The sequence below is a fragment of the Aspergillus welwitschiae genome (genome assembly GCF_003344945.1).
Source record: "Aspergillus welwitschiae strain CBS 139.54b unplaced genomic scaffold BDQ94scaffold_17, whole genome shotgun sequence".
NCBI lineage: Eukaryota > Fungi > Ascomycota > Eurotiomycetes > Eurotiales > Aspergillaceae > Aspergillus > Aspergillus welwitschiae.
The window spans coordinates 45,883-66,762 of record NW_020798711.1 but is presented as its reverse complement, the minus strand read 5'-3'; the positions used below and the strand labels follow the sequence as shown (position 1 = coordinate 66,762).

The window sequence follows — 20,880 nt, the reverse complement described above, 5'->3', positions numbered from 1 at the left end:
TGACGAGAGGCCCCACCTCGAGGGTTAACGAGACGCCGCGTACTCTTTGATGTAGGCAGCTCTAACTCTACTTGACGCCTCCGTTTCTCAGCCGTCTTGAGAGGCCTGACCTACATCCTGGCTCGAAGAACTAACAGTATCACTGAAACAAACGGCACTTCGGCAGCTAGAATAAACACCTCTCATTTCCATGTGATTGGTGAAGTAAAGTAAACATGAATTGGATGCTATTGAGTGTGCCAAGTTTGGAAACGCGCACCAGCTAGCCTATCGGAAGAGGTACTTAGAGTAATGTATATGTTGCACTTACAATTTCCTAATAATATGTTCGCTGCTGGCCGGGAGTTTGCCTTCATGACTGTGCCACTCTCGAATGCACCATGACGGAAGCTCGCAGCGAATGAGCTCCTCAGCAGATGCTTCAGAGCAAGAAAATGGTCTTACACAGTCTTTTGTCTATGAAGTGAAGAGACATAATAGGGAAAAAAGACAAACAGCAAAGTCCCAGTAACCAAAAGGCAGCCTTTATACAATTTTCGGTCTATCTTGCGAGGTGAATATATAATTCCAGGGTCTTTTCCTATTTGCCGAAAGAGAGAGCGGGTCCGTGGCCGCGGTAAATTAACCCGCGTTCTAATTGTTCTAATTGTTCTAAATGTTCTAAATGAGGTGTAAGAAATGAACGTTACTATACCTAAACTACTTACAAATATCCTTGATATCGGCCCTTCAATCATTTTGTGTTAGGGAGACTCGAACTGGCAAAAAGTAAGGTATTAGATAACCTCTCCCGACAAAGCAACTAGTACACCAAAACCTCCTCATCCTTTCCTCCCCCGTCCCTCCATTTTTGAAGCACCTTCTTCATATCCGCCGCGACATTCTGAGCATACTCAGGCCCAGCGGCCCCGGCAGGCAAGTCCGCTGGGTTCCCCCTCACCCAAGCAACAGGTTCTTTGGGAACACCCGCGAATTTCTTCTTAAGTTCTTCAACCTGCTGAGGCTCATAGCCGCGACCGAAGATTACCGCGCGAGGAGGCTGGCTGTAATCGTGGGTTCCGATTTCATTGGGACTCCGAGACTGAGGATCGCGACCTGCAAGCAGATGCGGGAGCTCAGCCTCTGCAGCCTCATATGACAGGATGAAGTGGATGACTGAGGAGCATTAGGTCCATGCTTTGTTTATTTCAGGATTGTATATCTGGAACCTTGGTATTCCGGCAGTAGGTGCTGGGAGATTGATTTCCCCATCGTGGGTATTCTGCCGCAGGCAACTACTGGCACTGGCTGAGTGAATGAAGACATGTTGCGAGAGCTGTACGCTGTGCGCTACGCATGAAGGTAATTCGGAGCATTGGAGACGGAGAATTATGGACTAAGCTGACCTCGATGAATCTATTTAATTTTCCTCGTTGCGGCGCGCTCGGTCTTGATGATGAGTGGATGACGTTCGGAGTTCGGACAGAGCAGGACAGTCCGGGCCAATCGTGGCTGTCCACCGATTTTTCGATTATTCAACAATCCCGACGCCCCGACCCCGATGAGTAGAGCAACGCCGTCACGTCCTTTTCGCATCCTCAGATTCTCCATTACATCACAGCATGTATTCAAGATGGTAAAGGGGCCCCAAGAGTAATACTACACCATGGTCAAAGCAATGAATGACGCGCCCGCGCCTCGCAAGAGAGGTCGGCCACGAAATGCGACGGACGATCAGCAAGCTCCCGAGGTGGGCACATCCCCGCAAATACAGAGCAAGTTCGAACTGACTCAAGGAATCCAGCGACGTCGAAGGCAGCTTCGCGTCGCGCAGGAAGCATATCGTAGGAGAAAAGAAACCACGATCGCCAATCTGCAATCTCGCGTACAGGAACTCGAGTCAGGCATCGAAGAGCTCAGCGAGTCGTTCCTTTCCTTCAGTAATCTTCTGTTCGAGGCTGGGATACTTCAAAATCAGCCTCGTGTCACAGCTGCTCTGCAAAAAATTACACAGCAATATGTGTCGCTTGCCAGAAGGGGCTGCGACGAGGCCGAACAACCTGCAGCCCCGGCGGATATGTCGCCGCCAATATCTTCCACGCTTACTGATACACAAGATACAATCTCAAATTCCAATATGCTCATAACGCAACTTGATTCATTGCCAATAATCGGTGATACTTTCCCGTTCTTGTCGGACCTCGCGGCTCAATGGTCTGGATTATCACAACTACCCTCTACGCCACCCTCCCAAGAACAAGCAATTCTGCCGTTCGGAATAGCCTTGTCGCCTCCGAACATCTCCTTCTCATCCATCGCTAGTCCTGCTCCTGCCTTGAATTCCCCGACCATACTGGCGCCCGACGATTCCTTAAAGCAAGGGCGCTGGACACTCTCGCACCTTCTAGTCCGACAATGCTGCGAGACTGGATACTATCTATTAACAAGCTTACCTGGAGACGATTCAAGGGTCAAAGCAATCTTCGGCAAACAATTGGCCATTAACGAGCGCAACTGTTTGATCTCCGGATTCGACGCCGTCATGCACGACGACATAGGAGACACGATCGAGTTGAGGACAAAAGTTCTTAATTCAAGGAGGGACAGCTACTCGCCTGAACGACTCGCCCTTTCCTCTCGTACGTGGCAAATTGTCAATGAGTCAAGTGCTGATGAGTGGATGGATGCGAGTGGTGTGCAAAGGCTGCTACAGCAGCGAGGGATTCGTTTTCAGGACCCGAGCTCGCCCCTCTCCAGTCTCCCGTTTAATTCGGCTCCACAGCTCAACGCAGTGAGCTTCACTAAATGTGAGTAATGCCGAGATCAATGGTTTTTTGTGTCTTCTTGTCCGTGCATTTACTGACCTTGTCGTAGATCTTTCCCTCTGTACTATCTGTCTCGGTCGCGGGCCAGCGTTCCGAAAGCGCGATGTTGAGAATGCCATTCGCCTTGCAACTCTTAATGATCCTTGGGCGTTCAACCCTATATGCGAAATACCATCACTTATGTATAATAACAATATTTGTCTACCAGAGATATAATCTCCGCTTACTTTGCATGATGCGACGATTAGAACCAGGATCCCGCTATGGAATTGAGGAAATCCTGCCATTGCATATGATCTCCATGTCCGCGAAATTCCTTTTTAAAAAGGTGCCCTTTTGCATCCCAGCAATTCATTTCGACTTTCACTTTAGCGTCTAGGGACTGGCCTTTAAAATCCAGGGGCCGGACTCCAAAATCAGCGATATTTTCCATTGACGTTTTCTCCCTTTTTGGGTCACACAAATGCGCAGGCACATTTCTAGTCACGTCGACGCCAAATAGAGACTCTGTCTTGGATCACCCCATTCTTATCCTTGCCCACAGTGTGTGTGCGCTCTGGCTGCCAGTACGCCACTCTCTCCAGGCCCGCCTTGCTGGGCTCTCGCAACGGGTCCGCGTCAACAAGACCCTTATCGTTGTAGGAGATCTCCTCACCGGGGTGGCTCAGATGCTCCATATAGGCCTCGGAGGGAGAGGCAAATGGAGGGCCGGGGGCCAGGGGGTCCCTATGACGAGGAGACTCCAGACAGATCAGATTGCCTGCAGGGAAGGGAGCAAGGAGCTCGGTGTGTCGCAGAGCCCATTTAGGACGGAGCTCTGGGTTCAGAGCACAGAAAAACTAGATAATCATTAGAAGGAAAGTCCAGAAAGACAAGAAGGATCCAGCGTGGGTCGGGGAAAGGCACATCAAAAATTCTAAAGAAAGAGGGACGTCTGTAGGACGCAGAGTACAAGTGGAGAGAGAAAACAATAGAAATGACGGAATGGAGCCCTATACATACCGTGTAATCATAAATGACATCAAAACCATTTCGAGGTACTCCAATTTCCTTCAACCAGGTATCATCAAAGAAATCCCCCTGGACGAAAGTAATCTTCCCTTTGCCAACTTTCTCATCTCGCACGCAGTACCGGCTATTGTTCACCTTCTCCTCCTCCTTCTTGCACGCTTCGACAGCCGCGGCGCTGCACTCCAGGCCGTAGGCGTCATACCCAAAGCTCGCGAATAAGAGCACGTCGACTCCACGTCCACAGCCCGGAACTAGGGCCTTCCGCCTCTCACCGTTCGGGGCGATGGGCCCGCCAATCGTGCCAACTCGCTGGACTAGGGTGTCTTCTAGCGCGGGGTTGGGGAAGCCACGATCCCAGGGCAGATAATCACCTTTGTCCCAGAGGAGGTCCCAGCCCTTAAGATAACTGTCCCCTTGATGTTTGGCCAAATATGCTTGAGCATCCTGGAACTTATTGTCGGTAGGAGTCGTCATGGTAATGGGGTGGCGATGGAGTCGGGGGAAGTTGAGAGATACTCGGTCCGGCGCGACTGATAAACAGGGTTTAAAAGATTAGGGATGATACAGAGTGATCAGAAACTATTGACTGCACAGGAAAGTAACTATGATACTGGGTGCACGGCGTCTGTTCTACTTATACCTCTCTACACCTGTAATTGAGTGTCTTTTACTCTGCAATTAGAAATCATTAGTTATCGATGTCTTTATCTGTTTATTCATCATACCGAGACAGGGCTGTTGAGAAAAGTGGAGGTTTCTACTACAGTGGCACGGGATTGGCCCAGGCGGGAAATCTTGGGCCCACCGTCGTCCAAGATATCACGCTCCTCTCCATTTTCCAGTCACCATTCTCTCTCCCGGCATTTTTTCCCCTTAAGGCTTGACTGTTATTGGGCTGACTACAGCAACCCACACTCGCTCAAATCTGCCATGCAAAATCAGGACGTTATGAGTAGTGGAGAAGGGAGTAAGTAGTAGTCAGTGGCGGTGGCAAATTAACGTTCTAATGAAGCCGACAGCTTAATAACTTAATTTGGGATTATAAGGTTAGACCCGCCCAAATGGGGCAGGGGGGCTCCAGCAATCAAGCCTGGCTAGTTATTACATCTACTCCGTAATGGGTTAGTGGGTTGGTTAATTTAACTAAATAGAGCTGGGAATGTATAATAATCACTCCGAACAGGTCAGCGGACATGCCTGTTGATTTAGCAAAGTTGGTTGAGAGCAATCTCTTTAAAACTTTGCTGGAGAGAAATAGAGGTTTCAGCCTTAACACAGAAGATAGTATCATATTCTTCTCTAAGTATTTCATGGCGATATAGCTCTTCCCAACCCCTACCAGCGAGCGGAGCGCCGCAGTTGAGTTACTATCATTAAAGTGACTTTCGATCTTCTCAATCACATCGTCACGATCAAAGAATCTGATCATCCATATGGGCGGGAGCACATAGCAAGGGAGCTGAGGGGTATCACGAGATACGTGAGGCGAGAAAGAGATATGAAAGCCATGAACTCAGATCACCCTGGTACTGTTTGATATTATTATAACTATTCTAACAAGAGAAGGTTGACTACCCAGAGAGAGAAAAATCCCTACACTTACGCGGGAAGGGGGTTGGTGTATTTTCTTGGTCTTATTTGCGCTAATGTAACTTTCTAATAGTAGCTCAGGTATATAATATTCGGGTGGGTAAACAGGGGCCTGAATTGTCCTGAAGAAAGACTATATAGAGCGACAAGCCGCCCACGCAGCGCCTGGTGAACACCACCATACATTCCGCTCTGAGAGACGGCACTCCATGGGAAACGATAATATAGTCGGGGTGGGGACCAAACACCAAGTTCCCGACAACTAGATGCCTGTTTCGTATCAATTCAGGAAGTACCAGAATCTGTCCCATACGATCCAGCTGCCCTTCGGCATTCCGAACAATCACAGTATGGTGCAGGATAAACTCGTTGGCGCCTTGTGGTCCCCGTTGCCAAGCCGTGAGGGTCCAAAACATCAATCAAATCAAGTAAGGAATGCTGCACACGACGCAATCTACTTGCAGGTAGACGCTGAGAGGAATCATGGGTAGATCTTCTGTTTACAAGTGCAGCAATTCCTTCTATGATAGGATTGAACCACTCCCTGAAAGAAGCATCTTCACTCTTGAACTTTTGAAAAAATTGTGAATATTGTGAGCAAAAAAGCTCACCGTCGTCAGAGACAGTCATTATCTCCCCAATGGCCAATTGTTCCCCGCGCCATAGCATGAAGTCGCTGTCCTCCTTGCCGTACTCATCAGTGCTGAACGACTTCTGAATAGCTTCGATGGCACGTGAAAGTTTTTGGTGGCTTTTGTCCGTTGAAAAATGAAAGAATTGGACTTGCCGACGAAGGATGTATGTCCAAGAGAAGAACTGACCAATCAGGAATGCAGTATAGACATCTACTAAGTCTCTCCGATCCTCATTCTCATAGTAGGAGAGAAATTCTTGCTCGAGAATGTTGTAGAGTCTCGACTGCAGTTCCATCGATGCCAGCAAAAGAGGATCACGGTATTTTGCCACTAATTTTTCCGACTCGGAGAGCCGTTTCAAACGCTCACTATGGAGTGTGGCTATGGCTGTGATGCCTGCTGACATGATTGATCCTATCAGAGAGATCACTGCAATGGCTATCGCGGCGGTGTCAGCCATAATGCGTACAAGCAGACCCCGGGATGGCTTGTATGAAATGTCGAGATGGAAAAATCAACGTGTTGAAGCACTAGACGACCACTGATATTAAGTGTTCAAGCGGCTGCCAGCGAAAGAAGCAAGAATGCAGAGAAATATATGTGCTCTATTGCTAAGTAGTGGTTGCGCAGCGAGAGGCGCATGGAAGAGGTGCTTGGTGTGGGCGCTAGCTAACCGCGTGACCAACACTACTAGTATTACTGTCTCACCATTAAGCGACAAGTATGTTTCCAGAAAAAATTATGAAGCTTCTACCGGACGCCGTTGTATATTTGTCATGGAATCGTGATCTAGAAAGTCATGTAGTTCTACTTATCTGGTGACAAAGGAACTGTGTTATTTTCCTGGAGCTACAAATCCCAGTGTTATCGTACCTGGAGCTGCAAAGGTAGAGAACATTCTGGTAAGTAGGACTGTAGGGGATTTATTTTCGAAGGAGATAAGCCTACTGATCGCAAAACATTAAACAACTTGCCAGTATTAGAAGTTCCACTTATGTATAATAGAGGCAAATGCTACGAGAAGCGCCTCGTGGAAATTTGGTTCATGTTGAGTGGCCAACCTCTTTCATCGATCACATACGGCTATGATACACCCTTAGTCTGAGCTCGCTAATTGAACTGATTTCTTGGACTACACTTCGTTTCTCTCAGTTTCAGGGCAGCAGACGCGTCCGCTTTCCAGTAATTGTTGGCGCTTGAGGAAGAGGGGTTGAGTTGTACGACACCATAGTGGGCGCGATTTGTTTTGAGGTCTGTAACAATACATGGACAAATATCTTACTAGGTCTTATTATTGTTAGGCTTGATTTCAGTCAACCTCGGAACACATCTGAAATACAGATCTAACTATTCCCATATTAGTGTGTCATGTATTTCCGGCATCGAAGGCTCGCAAGTAAGGCAGCGCCGAGCAGAATGTATGAAACCCGTACTCATGCTTTCAACTTTTATCCTCTTCCTAGAAGATCACCGCTGCACATAGGGTAAGTGTTCCTTGATTTAACAACGAATAGTAAAATTCTCTAGTTGGAAAGATATCCCTTATACTATTCTGTATGTTTTTTGCACTGTTTGTTTTCTTTGTTCTTTGTTGGGCTTACTAGTATGAACCATACCTCGCGCGTTTCTATGGGCCGCTTGTATTTTGTGAACGGTGCCATTTTGGTGATTCCGAGTGAACTGGAACTTGTAGTAGTACAGGTGGGAGCGGGCCCTGGAAGCTGTTTCAGATTGACCAGCCTGTTGATTCTGGCGCCACTACCAGTGCTGGATAAATTCCCTAGCACAAGCCGCCGCAGTAATTGCTGCATATTTCTGCCATAATTTATTCTTATGACTATCAGCGTAGTCACAGACACCCTTAATAACAACACAGGGTAGGGCATCCCAAGCACCTGCTCCTTCCATCTCAAATGCAATGACATTCTCGTTCTCTGCAATCTGGTCCCGATGTGTAGCGGACTTGAGAACGCTGTCTCCAGATGCTATGAGACCGACATGAACAAACGGTTGGTTCCTTTGATTTTGCCTATGTCGTTTTACGATGCGTATATCCTCGCAACCGGCCACTTGACAGTTTAATTCCGGGGCAATGTCGCAGACGGAGTCGTCATTATTCCAGCAATCCGCACACACTCGACATACCTGGTGATTGTGGTGTTTATGACGATACCATGATGGGAACAACCTATCTTCCACATGTCCAGGATAGGATGTCACATCGTCGTCCAAGTTGTCGAGGAAGGCGGTTATCTTATGCTGGACGTTCTCTCGGTGAAACTGAGTTTCTAGTGCCGCCAAAACCGAGCCAATTTGTGGGTTCGGTCTACCTAATGCTGCTTCCATTTCAATCTTCCGTTTAAATCCGTCCGAGTACTGTCGTCCATGATCATATTGTATGACTCCTTTGCTAATCACAACATCACCAAGTAGGATCTCCTCCTTGTTATCTTTGAATGGAACGCCCCCGCACACTCCGACAATGAGAGCCAGCGTCACCTTGGTAAAGCTCATGGCACAAGCGGTAGCGACATTGGCGGCAGGTGCTTTGCCAGAGCGTGGAGGATGAACCAAAACAACATTTCGACCACGCATAACGCCCACAGAGTAAAAGTTGGGATCATTCGTTGCCTTGCCGTACAATTCTTTGTCCCAGTGATGGTCGAAAGCAGACAAAACCGCATCGGCTTCTATAGGGAGTGCACAAATGATGGCTACGTCGAAGCCATCTCTAGTCTTCGGTCTCACAGGCTCTTGCGTGTCGGATGGTTGACAATGACTTGCCTTGTCATTGATACGCAGGGTTTCGTCGCTAGAGAGATTCTGCTGGGAATCTTCCATGGAACCATTGGCCTCTGGTATTGCGACTAAGCCTGACACATGTCCTGGTGGCTTGCTCCACTTTGGTTCTGCATTCCGCATTCGTTCACTGCTCTCATGTAAAGGGGGATCAATGTTCAACTTGATGATTTTGCAGACTCCCTGATCGACAAGGTCGCGGCGCTGGAGCCTATTTACTTCATCCCACGTCCACTTTGCCCCATTCACAAGGTCTTCTTCCAACGGTCTGATCGCATTCCTGTAATAGACATCCACAAATTCTGAATCTGTGAAAACAGTTTCCTTGCCCATGTCGGCGAAGCGAAGGAATGCCGTTTGATCCGTACAAAACCTGACGGTCCGCATTAAACCAGTCCCCAAATGGAACCGACGCTCACACTCTTCCCACAGCTTTTTTGCAAGCCTAGATGGCTTGTTCCTCAGTCCAGCAAAAGATGGCTGACCGTAGATGTCAAGAAGCTCGTCCCCTAGCTCCATTTCGGCCAGCGCAATGCCGAGGGCAAGGATTGTCGGAAACGGGTGAATACTGTAAGGAGGCCGTCGGCTAGCCTGGGGACCGCATTCGCCACCAATTGTCTTAAAAGCCGTGGAGAGGAATACTTTGTCAAATAATGGGTATGGGTAGCCATTCTGCACTTTGCAGAAGATGAAGATATCATCGATGGATAGATACGAACTGACCCATGGCCCTTCCAGAAGGTGCAGAAGAGACCGCGCTAATGTCAGCCCCAGAACTCGCTTTGCTGCATATGTGGGCTTCACAATCTCCAGCAACTTTCGAAGGCTTTCAAGAGATCTTCCAGTACACTCTTCCGCCAGCTGTAGGACCTCAAGTGGCTGCCCTAATTCCAGACCCCAAAGTCGGTTATTGTCGTCCTTCGCCAGTTGTAAGCAGACGTCTTTCGAGGCTTCGTGATCTACAAGGCACGCAAGGGTGTTCGCTTCAATCATAACACTGGATTTGTGTTAGCTACTGACTTTTCTGAGAAGGCAAGGGCTATCGAACTCGGTAGGAAGCCAACGAACCCGGCACTCCTGAATGATATCTGAACCCGCCAACAGGATGAAAAAGCTATCGCGCGACGGATCCGGATCTCGAGAGCTCCACTGGGGGTCAAGGCAGAATTTTGCTTCCACACAATGGCCTAGTTTTCTGCCATGCTCATGCCCTTCCAATTGACAAGGCCAATTCTCGTGCAGTGTGTGGTAGAGATTTTGCGACAGATAGCGAATGCTGGTCTCACCACGAATGGCCGCCTCGCTGATCGACGGGTTCGGCTGTGCCTTTTCAGTGAAGTCTTCGTCATCATCAAAAGATTGACCGCGATCGAGTTGTTCTACCAGCTCATTGGCCAAGTTGGTCAGATCTCGAATAACTCGATAATCATCAATTATGAGCTCTCCTATCCGTAGCTCTCGTTGTAAAGAACTTTGAAGAAGCTCAGACACCAGTCCAAGATATGGGTAAGGAGTTTGTGTCCAATTCTTCATATACTCTTTCGGGCTGTCGGTCCAACTGGTGAACAACCGAGGCCACCACTTGGAGAGCCCAGGAGGTTGCGTTTCTTCTCCTGCCTTTAACTGCTGATACTTTGTGTTCACGAAGTCCTTGCGGAAAGCCCTGTCCAACGCTTCCGCCATGTTCTCGAATGTCCGCCGTAAGTTTGGCTCTTCGGAGAGGGCCACATAAATATCTACATTGTGTATCTCCAGAGCCATTATAGCCAGTGATACCTTTAGGTCGCGGTACAATCGGGGGGAGTGTCTGAAGGTCCCCCCTAACGCTGTAATGACATCTGAGACTAAACAGACCAGGTCGATGTCTGCTGAACGATGAGCCATTGTGGGAGGTATATCTTAGCGAATGTCGCTGAATAGTGTAGTGTGGTTGTTGTCAGTGAACACTTAGGATTTGTCAGCTTTACAGGTGACTGTTAACGTTAACTAAACTGCAAAGATCCTGGCCTCTTTAACCCCTCATCTCAAAGGATTCTTACTGCCCTTTCGGGTTTAGCGCTTTGACGAGTAGACGCCCAATTGGTCCGTGCTTCCTGACTCTCATATTGGCAGACGACATCCCCCACCCCCTTCCCCCATTAGTTTGGTCTTATTCCTCTCAGAATCTGGAGCAATATACCGAACGACGCCACCAATATACGACATTAATCACTCAGTCACAATGGCAATTGCATCCAGGGCTGCCGAATGCGCCCAATTATTCGACAAGTATCCGAGGACACTGGATGGGGACGAGCTGCTCAAGCAGGACATGGAAAACGAAATCTTCCGGTTCAACCTGTGGGCGGCAAATAATTTCATACTGACCCCAGGCCGAGCTTCGATGGACTGGAGATTGCGGAATGCCCCATTGCTGCAATCGACGATGGCCGAGTTGCTGGATGACTTGAAAGCTGACCTTATCAGTATGTCATATGCTTAGAGCTTCTTCCTGATTCGATGTCTTTTTAATATCAATATATCCAGAGCAGTCTACTTTTCCATTCAATTCCACCATTCCTACTGGAATGCCATATGAAATTCCCCTTCATGCTGTCAGTGAGACGCTGGATGGCCTTTTCCGCTTGTCTCGTGCCATCCGTCGCTCGGGAATTCTCCGCAGATACGTCAAAGTTGGGAACTATGTTGAGTTTGATGAGAATGGCGTAAATCTGACAGAAGCGTTTAGAAACGGTGCAAAGACGCTCATAGAGTTCCGCATGAAGGAATCCAAGGCGAGTAATGGCCTGCGTGAACGCATTATCAATACCGTCTGTTTGCGCCAGCAATATTTTTCTTACCTGAAAGCCAAGAAGGCCACAAACGCTCCAATATCAGGGGCTGACCAGAGCCATCAATCCACTCCAAGGTCAGCACTCAGGGCCACAGCCAGCGTTACGGGTTCCCTTACGTCGAAGGCACAAGGAGCTGCGAGACAGCAATCATCACCTATGCGAAGGCCTGGCCCGTCTACTATGACAGCGACAACAGCTCAACCCGATCGAATACCTAAGGCTTACTCTGTAAAGTCGGCCCATGAACAGCAGACCTATGATGTGGATTGTAATGATGCGGATATCCCTCCACCACCAAACGTGTCTGGCAACCGCAAGGAGTCAGAGTGTCCATACTGCTTTCTGGCTTGTTCTAAAGAAGAGCTGAGCGGAAGAAGGTGGATGTGGGTGCTCTCCTAGCCCAAAGAGCAGAATCACTAGCTAACCGTTGCGAAAGGCACCACATTATTCAGGACCTCATGCCATATATTTGTGTCCTGGAGCCTTGTCCTACCCCAAATTCTCTTTTTGAGTCGGGCAAGGACTGGTTGAGTCACATGAAGAACCAGCACCCTGTCAGTGGTTGGACCTGTGTCGATAGCACACACGATACGACATTCTTCTTTCAGTCAGAGTCTGGCTTCAGGGAGCATTTGCATCAATACCATGAAGACCAATTCGACGACGACGACGATATCGATGATATCGCGGCCGCATGCTATCAAAAACTACCCGACGATATCATCATACGGGAATGCCCTTTCTGTCCTACAGTGCAGAAACTAGAACTAAAGCCGAAGGATATGATAAATCATGTCGCAAACCACCTTATTTCGCTGGCACAAATCTCTCTTGCAGGACATATAGATGACGGGCGGTCGCAATCAGCATGGTCCGGATCAAGCAGGGACTCAAGTTCGCTTCCAGCCAGTATCGGATCTCTTCCGGAACGATTACACTCGGAATTCAGAGATGACGATGAGACTGAATATCTCGCCTCCGTATCAGGTGAGGTGATCCCAGATGCAGATGAGGAGCTGATTTATGCCTTGTGGCAGAAAGTCCAAAAACCACAGGACGATCCCTCACTGGATTTGACACTTCGCCACTTCATCGCTCAATCTGGAATGCAAGCGAAGGTGACCACAGAAGGCGCCGCTGTGTATGTAATCAAACTGAAACTAGGGTACTGGTACTGATGATTTTTCAGGGGTAGTAATGACTTAGATACGTATGACCTTCAGTGCTGTATTATTGCACTGTACTTCTACTGATATCATGTCTTGCAGGGGGCAGAGCTTCGAGAAGGGACAGGCTACGGCACCCGAGCTGGACAGGAGCAGCGAAGACAGCGCGGGTGTACTACAAGAAACAGCTAGAGAAGGCAGTCTAAAGATTGTTGAGATGTTTGACGAGGAGGGAAACCCAAGGTTGGATGATGAGATTACGGATGATGTCCCGCCGTTTCTGTGCCAATCAGACTCAGGTAAGTGAGGGAGAGGAGAACATAAGACCGATGTCGGATTAGAGGTATAAGGGGAAACGAGGCAGGGGAGCGCCTCGCACATAAGTGAAGCCAGTTGACTGATCGATTTCTGATATGTAGAGATTTACGACAAGTTTGAGGAACTCGAAAAGGAGGAAAGGATGCGTCTGAATGAAGGCATGCTGACCAACGATCCTGCCCATCCCTACGCCCTTGAACAAGATCCCGAAGTCAGCGCCCGCAATCGATATGACAATGTACAGGCATGGGCCAACTCCCGCATTCATCTGCGGGTCCCGGAGGGCGAATGTGATTTTATCAACGCCTCACCGATCATACTGAGGGACTCGGTCACGCAAGAGGAGAGGACATACATTGCGACGCAGGTACGTTGGCAAATTCCTTGGCATGCTTGATGAGCTTGCTCTAGGCTAGCATTTATATGCCTCTTTCTAGCAATGCTAACAATGACCCCTTTGTCACTCGGCAGGGCCCTATAATTGGTTATCTCTCGCACTTTTGGCATATGGTTTTCCATGAAAGCAAAGATGTGGCTGTCATTGTCATGTTGACGCAGACCTTCGAGGCTGGACGGGAAAAATGCGCACAGTACTTTCCTCTGCACCCGGACCAGGCTTCGATGTTCCTGGGTGAGAAGTCTACTGGAAACCCACTCCCAGAGGTGAAGGCGGAAACAGTACAGGCTAAAGAGGCCACCCCCGCTGAGCCTGCTGCTGTTGACCAGCTTGACGCCGAGGACACTGCCTCCGAAGAAGTATCCAAGGCCACCAAGGAGATGACTTCGACTCCCGCGGCCGAGAAAATTGAGACAGCAGAGGCGGAAAGAACTTCTGGAACCACCATTGATGGCTACCCTGTTGCTGAGGTGGTTGTCAACGAGGAATCTCCCAAGGAGTCAAACAGAATCACTGCTGCTCAGAAGTCAGGTGCATTCGTGACTGATCCAAACAGCCAGGAGGAACTCCCCGACAATATTGGCAAAATCACCTTGTTAGAGTCAATGTTTGATGTCAAGTCTCGCTCGGAGATTCGCAAGCTCGAGTTGACTATCGGCTCAAAGACGAAAATCGTGTGGCATTTTCTCTTTGCCGGCTGGCCAGAATATTCCAAGCCCGAAGGCGACGATCGCGAGGCGCTCCTTGAACTGATCAAATTATCAGCTTCCAAATCGGGGCCTCAGAATCCACGTGTGGTCCACTGCAGCTCAGGAGTCGGCCGCACGGGAACTTTCATCGCCCTTGATCATCTCCTCCAAGAGCTTGAATCGGGCCAGTTGCTGCAGCTAGCCGATCCCGATATTGACCCTGTCTTCGAAACGGTTAACCAGATGCGCGAGCAACGCATGACGATGGTTTACAACGTGAAGCAATTTCAGTTCATCTATGACGTGCTCCGAGAGCAAACGGATATCAAACTGGGTAAGGTTCGGCCACGAAACAATGGATCACTTGGGAGCCAGATGGAGGAGGACATCCTGCACCCAACCTTCCATATGCCAGATGCGCCGAGCAGTGCTAGTAGGAAGAAGTCAACAGAAGAGCCACCACAAAAACAGTGGCAGTTCATTGACGCATCTGACAACAGCGGAAGCACTCTAGCTGAAGCAAAGCGCCATATTATGCAGGAATATATGCGTCAAATACGGCATAGGCCCGTCCAGTCTGGTGTTAAAATCAGAGACAGTCCATCACACGGAAAGAAGAAAGAATAGTAACAAAGAACTATTAATCAGGTCACGAATATAACTGATAATCAAATGGACTGGACATAAGATAGTGAAGCTTTGTATAAATCCAGTGTCCTTGCGCAGTGAAATAGTCTTGAGCAGATATCCAGTAATTTTTCAGTATAATAAGACTCGAGTGAAATAGTGGTAGATCATGCCACAGAGAACAGGGACTTCTCGACTTCCAAGCCTATTATTCAGCCATACTATGCAGGCATGCCTTTCCGAAGCAAGACCTGGATCCCTCGTCAAGCTCGCCAAAATGGGTGATCAGGCCAATTAAGTGCTTGCATCATGAGGATCGCAATCGTCGCAACTCGGACTTTTACAGAGAGAGATATGACCTTGATCGGGAAGGCAAATCAGTGTGTTAGGTCACATTCGCCGTTCTGCCTCTCCCTAAAGGCGCTCTACTTTCTCACTCTCTCCAGCCGTTCTTCCTCCTTATAACACTCCATCTCTTCTCGCGCCTGTTTCTCTTTCTCGGGGTGATGCGGAACTCGACGATTGTTTCCTCCATCTCTTGTCGGAACCAGTAACCCTAGCGGCAAGGTTGTAGTCATTACAGCAGGTGGGCGCCATGTGCCCAGGGGAGTGTCATGGGGAAATACACATGTAGATATTTACCCGCTTACTCACCATCACTTTCCTCAAGCCAGCAAGGTGCTAAGAAGTCCTTCTTTTCTATTTCCACTGGTTCTCAAGAACTTGTCTTCTTCAAGCTTTATGTAAACATTCCGTGGTCTAATCAGATTGGATTGAGTATTGCTCAGCCTTTGAAGAAAGTTGTGTTCATATTTGGTATTTCTTTGATGTAGAGAACCGAGTGTTTGATCTCAGAATTATTGCGCTTGTTTGAGTTGACTAGATTTATAATATCAGATACTTTCTCTCAGCTATGATGGTGGCTTGGCTTGATGTAAAGAGATATTTTAATTAGAGTAAATATACTGGGATTCTTGAAAGAATTCTATCTATGCAAGCAGTCAATGTAGTACTGATAAGTATTGTCAAAAGAGATAAAAATAGAGGACAGAGTACTCACAAGAGAATATATGGTAGCCGCCGCCATACTTATGCTGTTGTAATTCTCATCCTTTTGGAAAATGGTATTCTTATACTCAGCGTTAGTATTCCCCTACATATATATTAGATAATAGAGTGGAATTAGATGTGTAATATATAGTATCAATGCTATATTTTACTAGAAGAAGGAAAGTAACTTAGAAGAGGGAAATTATAAACCATGAAGGATATCAACAACAACAGAAATAACGATGTACCAATATCATTAAGCATTTATAATATATAAGTTATCACTTAGGACCATTCTCTATCGATATATTAACCTCCCGATAAATCGCATTTTCACTAAATCGCGACTGGGGCAGATGTGATCCAGACCCCTCCACCCGAGAATGCAGCGCTTCGGTATCCTCATCCTGACTCTGGACCGGCTGCGATGATCCCAGAGTGCTGAGTTTGTAATTATGTCGACGCTTATATCCAGAAGAGGACTCGTAGTAACCTGTAAACTGGCTCTTGCGTCCGAACAGGTTCGTGAATATAGGACGCATCGGCGGCACGCAGCCGCAGATGATGATCACGAAGAGTTCGGATCCGGACCAGACGTACAGGTTGTATGTTTGCCCTGTGAGGAGTCAGAGTCAGTGACTACTGAGAGAAAGAGGTAGGTTAGGAAGAGGGGGAGGGAGGTGTACAGGTCAGGTCAGAACGCTCTTTCAACCCGGCGAGGTATTGGATTTTGACAAGGCCAAAGGCTGCAGCTCTAGAATGAAGAAGTTAGTATGACCTTTCAAGGATAAAGAGATCGAACTATAGAATACTAACAATGGCCCGAGTCCAAGAAGGGTACAGGTGGCAATCCGCTGCTTGAGGGTAAGACTCGTCCGCCAGATAATTGGGATGGGGAGAGCAGCGAGGACAAGGTCTACCAGCACGTTCCAGGCTGTAGGCAGCGCTATTAGTTAAATAGTCCAAGGACACGGGACGACGACAACCTCCTGGGACATTATCGGCAACATACCTGATATGAAAATCGCAAAGTTCGCCTGTACATTCGTGTTCCAGCAGGTATGGGGAATCCAAGGCTCCCATAGTGCGCGAGGAGGATCACACTGCACGAAGCCGAAGAGGCAGTCCAAGCCGCAGAAGATGGTGGTAGAGATCATTAGGAACCATAAGAGCCATTTCATCCAGTTATCATTCGGGCCCAGAATCCGCATAATCTGCAGGGCAACTGAGCTCTTGCCGGTCGCGAAGCCAAAGATCCCCCATACTTGAGTGATCCAGTTGAACTTCACGACTAAGAGTTGTTGATCGGTTGTCAAATAGTAGAGATGTCGGCAGCCTCCTTGGTCGGCGAGGTAGGTCACGAAAGCAGCCAGAGTGATGAATAGGATCTAGAGGAGGTAAGAGGAGACATATTAGTATGGTTAGACATGGGCTATAGGAAGGAAATGGTGTGCGTACCAGGGTAAAGACCATCATATAGTCATCAGCGCCAAAGCCATTGATCAGTTTCCGGCCATAGATTCGCAGGGCGACCGCCAAAATGGCGAAAGATGCCTCGGCCCAATAAATGGCCACCAGAGCAGGGCCGCGATTCTGATCACCGCCAGCCGGTGGTGCGCTCATGCTGAATGCTTTTCTTCCTGCCTCGCGACCGGGGCTGGTAGGGGCGACTGATATGGGCTCGGCTTGTCATCATAGCGAAAGGAGGGGTTTTCACGCATATAAGCCTGCATCCATGAACAAGGCGCCCCCACAGGCGTAGACTTGCAGCTGCAAGATGCAGTCAACCTCGTCAATTTGTGGTAGTGAGTCCGATCGACTTCTGTGGCTGTATCGGACTCATGTACAATCTTGTACCTGTCTGGGGGCCAAAGTGAGAAGAAGGACCTGCTGTGAACATGTTTGGTCTGAAAAGGGATTAATTAATCACAGGACGGGATAGCCGAAAGAATATTACCGCTGAGATTATCAGCAGCAGTAGCGTCCTGCTGATACTTCTGTACGCTTTTCTCACTAATTCACTAGCGGGCTGCTCGTCGGCTGCCGACATTCAGTGAATATGGTTTGTTGTTCGTCAACCCCAGTGGCTGCGCTGGCTGGAGACCAGCAACTGGAGCGCGAGCCGTGAACAGACGTGGTCTAAGGCTCCGCCCGTAAGAAATTAGTCTGAATTAGGGGGGATTTCGCGTAGCGGAGCGGCCAACTCAAGGCTGCAATGGCTCATCATCATTGCTTTCCGTGGGTTAGGGTCTCCACCCCCCGTCGATCGGATTATCCCGTCTGTATTATCGTTTGCCGTCAGTGCACTTGCAGCCCCCAAGTCGACTCCACCGTACAGATTCATGCTTGATTTTACACTTGGAGTTTAGTCTACCAGGGAAGTCGCAGGGGCACCCTGGAAATCCAAACGTACCTTGCTGGAGGCGGCATTGACATTAACCGCTTAGAGGTTCTCTCTTTGTCTTCCAGCACAAAGCCAGCATCCAGGATGCCCAATGTGATGTTTGCACCTTGCGTCCAGTGCGATCTTCACTGTAGTTAAATAGTATCAGCCCTGCCCTACTCAGGCCTCATTTTACCCCATGGGTTCTCAATATTGAACAGCCACCAGTAACTCCGAAACCCAGCAACATACGAGCAAACAAGGAAAGCCATGGAGGTCCTAGTGGAAGAAGTCCGAAGACAGGCCAAGACTGGCGATGAGAAAACGCGCAAGGATATCTTGGACTCACTGAGCAAACTGTATGCTTCCATCGAGACTCCAGATGATACTGTTCAGCGCTTCACCTTCTACGTATGCCACCGCACCTGCAATTCCCCGCCAAGTATAGTTAACAATATTCCCTCACCAGAATATGCAATTGGCTTGTATCCGCACCGCAATCGATCTAAAGCTATTCGAGCTATTAACTCAGGCTGATGGCCCCCTCACTGTGGACCAGCTGAGTGAGAGGACAGGAGCCAATCCAGTGTTTATGGGTATGTAATTACTCCCTCACAAGTGGGAGGTCTCGGTTTGATCTAACCGAACAGGCCGGTTACTGCGTTATTTGGCTTCCTACCACGCAGTCCAGGAGGTTGCCCAAGATACCTTCACGGCGTCGAACATCTCTAAAACCTTTTCCCAGCGTGGATTCCAAGCTGCTGTTGGCCACCTGTATGTAGTACCCTCCTCCCTGAGTCTCTCACAAAGGATTCGAGTTAATGACAGCCTTGCCATGCAGCTTTAACAATGCCGGGCCGTCCATCCAAGATCTCCCAGCCTTCCTGAAAGAGAACGGATACCCCGATATCCAGGACAATGTAAAAACACCTTTCCAGAAAGTCATGAACACGGAATTACCGGCGTTTCTATGGCTGCAACAACACCCGGAAAATTTGGTATTTTTTAACGAACACATGAAAGCCAATCGATTTGGCATGCCCACGTTCTTGGATGTCTTCCCAGCCCTCGAAAAGGCCGGTGGATTAAGCGCCGAGCGAGCCCTTTTCGTGGATATTGGTGGAGGGTTCGGTCAGCAGGCCATTTCCTTTCGGGAAAAGTACAGCCAACTCGAAGGCCGCGTGATTGTTCAGGATCTGGCCCCGACTACGGCCAACGCGACGCAGCATCCTGGCGTGGAATTTATGGCGTATGACTTCTTCACTCCGCAACCAGTCAAAGGTACGACCTCCTCCAACTCCTTACCCTGTAGTATACAACATTGACAGGCGGACAGGGGCGAAATTCTACTATTTGCGGAATATCTTCCACGATTGGCCAGATCACAAGTGTCTGGAGATCTTGCAGAATATCAAGGATGCTATGGCCCCAGACTCTTATATTCTGATTGATGACATGGTCCTGCCCAATGTTGGCGTTCATTGGCAGCAGGCCCAATTAGACATGCTCATGATGGCGGCCTTGGGGGCTCGGGAGCGAACTCAGGAACAGTGGAACAAGCTGTTACAGAGCGCAGGGCTGAAGATTAACAAGGTACACACGTATACGGAGAGTTTGAAGGATAGCATTATCGAAGCCGTTGCGGCATAACGCAGAAATACATGCTGCCGCACGGTACTATGAGTTTAACTGAGTGGAAGAAATAATTACATGTTGGCTTTAATTTCCACCATATTACTAGTGTATCAACTCCATGTCAAATCGGAGATAGGGCTCCTTTCTATTAGTTCGGCGGGGCTATAGCCCCTCTCTGATAAGCCGAGACCTGGAGTTAGCTTCGCTGGAAACAGAACTTATTTCCGAGATTATTACCTCTTGCTAAGCTGCTGTATTGTGTGACAGTAATTACCCTGCAAATAGCGCAGCATTTTCTGCTCTCTCATTTATTCATTCTTTTCACTCATTCTTTCTCTTTTCTCGATTTACTTTTTCCTTCTCACGTCAGATTGTGCCTGCAGGCATATCGCTTGATTACAGCCGCATACACTTGGTGCAGTGGAGTACCAGTAGTCTAGACAAGTGATAGATGGAGACCTGCCAAGAAGATGCTTAAATACTTATCCGCTGATGCGGTTGATCCCATGGGCTCGAAATCTCATGCAGTGAAATTCACTGACTTTTGGATATGCACGTTGTCTGTATCAAGACGCTGCCTTGTTTGCAGCGAATAACTTTCACAAAAGTCAAAGGTTGACGGTCAGGATAACTGACAAGGCACCTTATCAAGCATATCACTTACTGCATTCGGTCTGCACCACGACCCCCTCAAGGTAAGCCGCTGCAGGCTCGCTTGTTGGCTGGCCCCATATTTTGGACCCCAGCCTAATTGAAAAGGGAGCTCCACCGTGAGCACAGCCCACTATCTTCACTCGTCCAATTTGCTTCATCTGCGATGGCTCAAGTCTGCCTGTCCCTAGAGGGCGAGTATAGCTTGCAATCTCGCGGGAACGACTTGGCAGAATAATCTCTCAGCCCATGTGTATCTACCTGTTCTCGGATCTATATCTGTATCTAGAG

The 20,880-nt window shown here is 48.5% G+C and overlaps 7 protein-coding genes across 7 annotated transcripts; 3 read left to right on the top strand and 4 right to left on the bottom strand.

Annotated features, from left to right (window-relative positions):
* Window positions 1–697: 697 nt before the first annotated feature.
* BDQ94DRAFT_144116 (uncharacterized protein) lies at window positions 698–1,329 on the bottom strand. The gene is made up of 2 exons (XM_026766392.1): window positions 1,209–1,329; window positions 698–1,155 (listed from the first exon to the last, which is right to left on the bottom strand). The coding sequence occupies exons 1-2, from the start codon at window positions 1,303–1,305 to the stop codon at window positions 803–805; spliced, it is 450 nt and encodes a 149-aa protein (XP_026625904.1). The 5' UTR covers window positions 1,306–1,329; the 3' UTR covers window positions 698–802.
* A 316-nt stretch (window positions 1,330–1,645) lies between these two features.
* On the top strand, window positions 1,646–3,020 carry BDQ94DRAFT_170580 (bZIP transcription factor; the record flags this gene model as incomplete). Its single annotated transcript, XM_026771519.1, has 2 exons — window positions 1,646–2,786; window positions 2,854–3,020. 2 exons carry the CDS (start codon window positions 1,646–1,648, stop codon window positions 3,018–3,020), a joined length of 1,308 nt encoding a protein of 435 aa, XP_026625903.1.
* A 263-nt stretch (window positions 3,021–3,283) lies between these two features.
* BDQ94DRAFT_170579 (S-adenosyl-L-methionine-dependent methyltransferase) lies at window positions 3,284–6,446 on the bottom strand (the record flags this gene model as incomplete). Its single annotated transcript, XM_026771518.1, has 3 exons — window positions 3,284–3,643; window positions 3,807–4,345; window positions 6,017–6,446. The coding sequence occupies 3 exons, from the start codon at window positions 6,444–6,446 to the stop codon at window positions 3,284–3,286; spliced, it is 1,329 nt and encodes a 442-aa protein (XP_026625902.1).
* A 1,352-nt stretch (window positions 6,447–7,798) lies between these two features.
* Window positions 7,799–10,784, bottom strand: BDQ94DRAFT_178925 (5'-methylthioadenosine/S-adenosylhomocysteine nucleosidase family protein; the record flags this gene model as incomplete). Its single annotated transcript, XM_026773244.1, has 2 exons — window positions 9,888–10,784; window positions 7,799–9,836 (listed from the first exon to the last, which is right to left on the bottom strand). The coding sequence occupies exons 1-2, from the start codon at window positions 10,721–10,723 to the stop codon at window positions 7,799–7,801; spliced, it is 2,874 nt and encodes a 957-aa protein (XP_026625901.1). The 5' UTR covers window positions 10,724–10,784.
* Window positions 10,785–11,017: 233 nt separating this feature from the next.
* BDQ94DRAFT_178923 (uncharacterized protein) lies at window positions 11,018–14,870 on the top strand (the record flags this gene model as incomplete). Its single annotated transcript, XM_026773243.1, has 6 exons — window positions 11,018–11,304; window positions 11,366–12,056; window positions 12,110–12,814; window positions 12,942–13,138; window positions 13,259–13,524; window positions 13,629–14,870. The coding sequence occupies exons 1-6, from the start codon at window positions 11,061–11,063 to the stop codon at window positions 14,868–14,870; spliced, it is 3,345 nt and encodes a 1,114-aa protein (XP_026625900.1). The 5' UTR covers window positions 11,018–11,060.
* Window positions 14,871–16,201: 1,331 nt separating this feature from the next.
* On the bottom strand, window positions 16,202–17,543 carry BDQ94DRAFT_170576 (uncharacterized protein; the record flags this gene model as incomplete). The annotated part of the gene is made up of 5 exons (XM_026771517.1): window positions 16,202–16,536; window positions 16,607–16,674; window positions 16,737–16,854; window positions 16,933–17,308; window positions 17,379–17,543. The coding sequence occupies 5 exons, from the start codon at window positions 17,541–17,543 to the stop codon at window positions 16,202–16,204; spliced, it is 1,062 nt and encodes a 353-aa protein (XP_026625899.1).
* Window positions 17,544–18,573: 1,030 nt separating this feature from the next.
* On the top strand, window positions 18,574–19,953 carry BDQ94DRAFT_159642 (S-adenosyl-L-methionine-dependent methyltransferase; the record flags this gene model as incomplete). Its single annotated transcript, XM_026769098.1, has 5 exons — window positions 18,574–18,714; window positions 18,773–18,899; window positions 18,954–19,077; window positions 19,145–19,584; window positions 19,640–19,953. The coding sequence occupies 5 exons, from the start codon at window positions 18,574–18,576 to the stop codon at window positions 19,951–19,953; spliced, it is 1,146 nt and encodes a 381-aa protein (XP_026625898.1).
* Between the last annotated feature and the right edge of the window lie 927 nt (window positions 19,954–20,880).